The 1,467-nt window shown below is 39.1% G+C and overlaps 1 protein-coding gene across 1 annotated transcript in view; it reads left to right on the top strand.

Moving 5' to 3' along the window:
• The window catches only part of LOC103132083 (alpha-tectorin-like), a gene marked incomplete at its 3' end in the record, with an annotated part of 14,339 nt that overhangs the window by 11,207 nt on the left and 1,665 nt on the right, over positions 1 to 1,467 (top strand). Inside the window, exons 24-25 of the mRNA XM_007543832.2 lie at positions 8 to 207; positions 980 to 1,462. Of these exons, the coding sequence (XP_007543894.2) occupies positions 8 to 207; positions 980 to 1,462 (683 nt within the window). The remainder of the gene's footprint in view (positions 1 to 7; positions 208 to 979; positions 1,463 to 1,467) is intronic.

Here is a 1,467-nt window from a genome sequence, read left to right on the forward strand (position 1 = left end):
TATCATACATTTGATGGAGTGATGTACCAGTACCCAGGAGCATGTCGCTTGACCCTTGCCAAAGTTATGGGATCCTCTGATCACTCACACTTCATGATTACTGTGGAAAAGGTTCCACAGGGGCCACAGGGTTTCTCCAATGTGCTAAAGTTTGAGGCAGAGGGAACACAAGTTGCTATTGAGATGGCAAGTACTAGCACTGTTAAGGTGAGTGATAGAAATTATTTTCTACAAATTAAACAAATATATCACATACAATGAAGTGTAACAACAGATTTGTTTGAAGACTATTACAACAAACTAATGTTTCATAAAATTTCAAACGAACAAATGTCATAAAAAAATATAACGTTTAGAGTTAGTCTGCAATGCATTATAACCAGGACTTGGGGTTATTACAATTATCATAATTTCCACAACTTTTATGCATAATTGAGATCAATTGTATTCTACTTCATTCAGATTCAAAATTTTGCTTCATAGTTCAAGTTTCAGATTTTGATACCAATTTTTAGAGAAAGCATTTGATCCTGACTGGAATATACGCAGACAGAGATGATGGTCAGCCTGTGCAAGAGGAGTGTATGAAAAGACAAACTAATAAAGAAGAGTGAATTAGATCCTTGATGTAACTATGCTAACAAAACCACTTGATCAAACTTAGTGTACATATTGCATATTGCGAGGTGACCCTTAGTGGACTGATCTTGAGCCTCTGTTTAATCAAAACAACCCAAATATGTGTTAAAAGTAAGAAGGACAATTAGCAAAAATTTTATCAGCTCTGCTACCCATTAACTGTTGTTGAAAATGAGCTACAAACAATGAATACATTGAAAAAAAATGTTATGACTAAGAATTATTTTTGGAAGCTTTGTCTAATGAGAAACAATGCAAAATTTGATTTCTCCATGGATTTGTAATATTTTGAACATCTACCCTAAAAACTTTTCAAAAGTTTTTTTTTAATGTGTTATAGGTTGATGGACAGCTGATCAGACTGCCGTTTAGCTCTGGATCCAACAGAATCCGCATCTTCCAAAGCAGCACTCACAGTGTCATCCTTCGCACAGACTTTGGTGTAACTCTGCAGACTGTCTGGCCTCACTTTGTCCGTGTCACTGCACCAGGTGTCTACAGTGGTTTACTAGGTGGACTTTGTGGAAACTACAATGCTGACCAGCATGATGATTTCCGTACACCCAATGGCACTCTGGTCAGTGACTCCCAGGTGTTTGGGGACAGTTGGCGAGATGGCTCCCTGGCAGATCACTGTGTGGAAAACAGACCTCGCTCCTCTGCAACCAATTTCAGTTCCACTGAGTACTGTGGAGTTCTTACTTCACCCACTGGACCATTTACATCATGCTGGGCTGCAGTGAACCCATGGCAGCAGGTAGATGCATGTGTAGAAATCCTCCAGAGCTCCAGAGATCCAGCATCAACACTATGTGAGGTCCTAAGAGA

The sequence above is a fragment of the Poecilia formosa genome, unplaced genomic scaffold (genome assembly GCF_000485575.1).
Source record: "Poecilia formosa unplaced genomic scaffold, Poecilia_formosa-5.1.2 Scaffold917, whole genome shotgun sequence".
In the NCBI taxonomy this organism is placed as follows: domain Eukaryota; kingdom Metazoa; phylum Chordata; class Actinopteri; order Cyprinodontiformes; family Poeciliidae; genus Poecilia; species Poecilia formosa.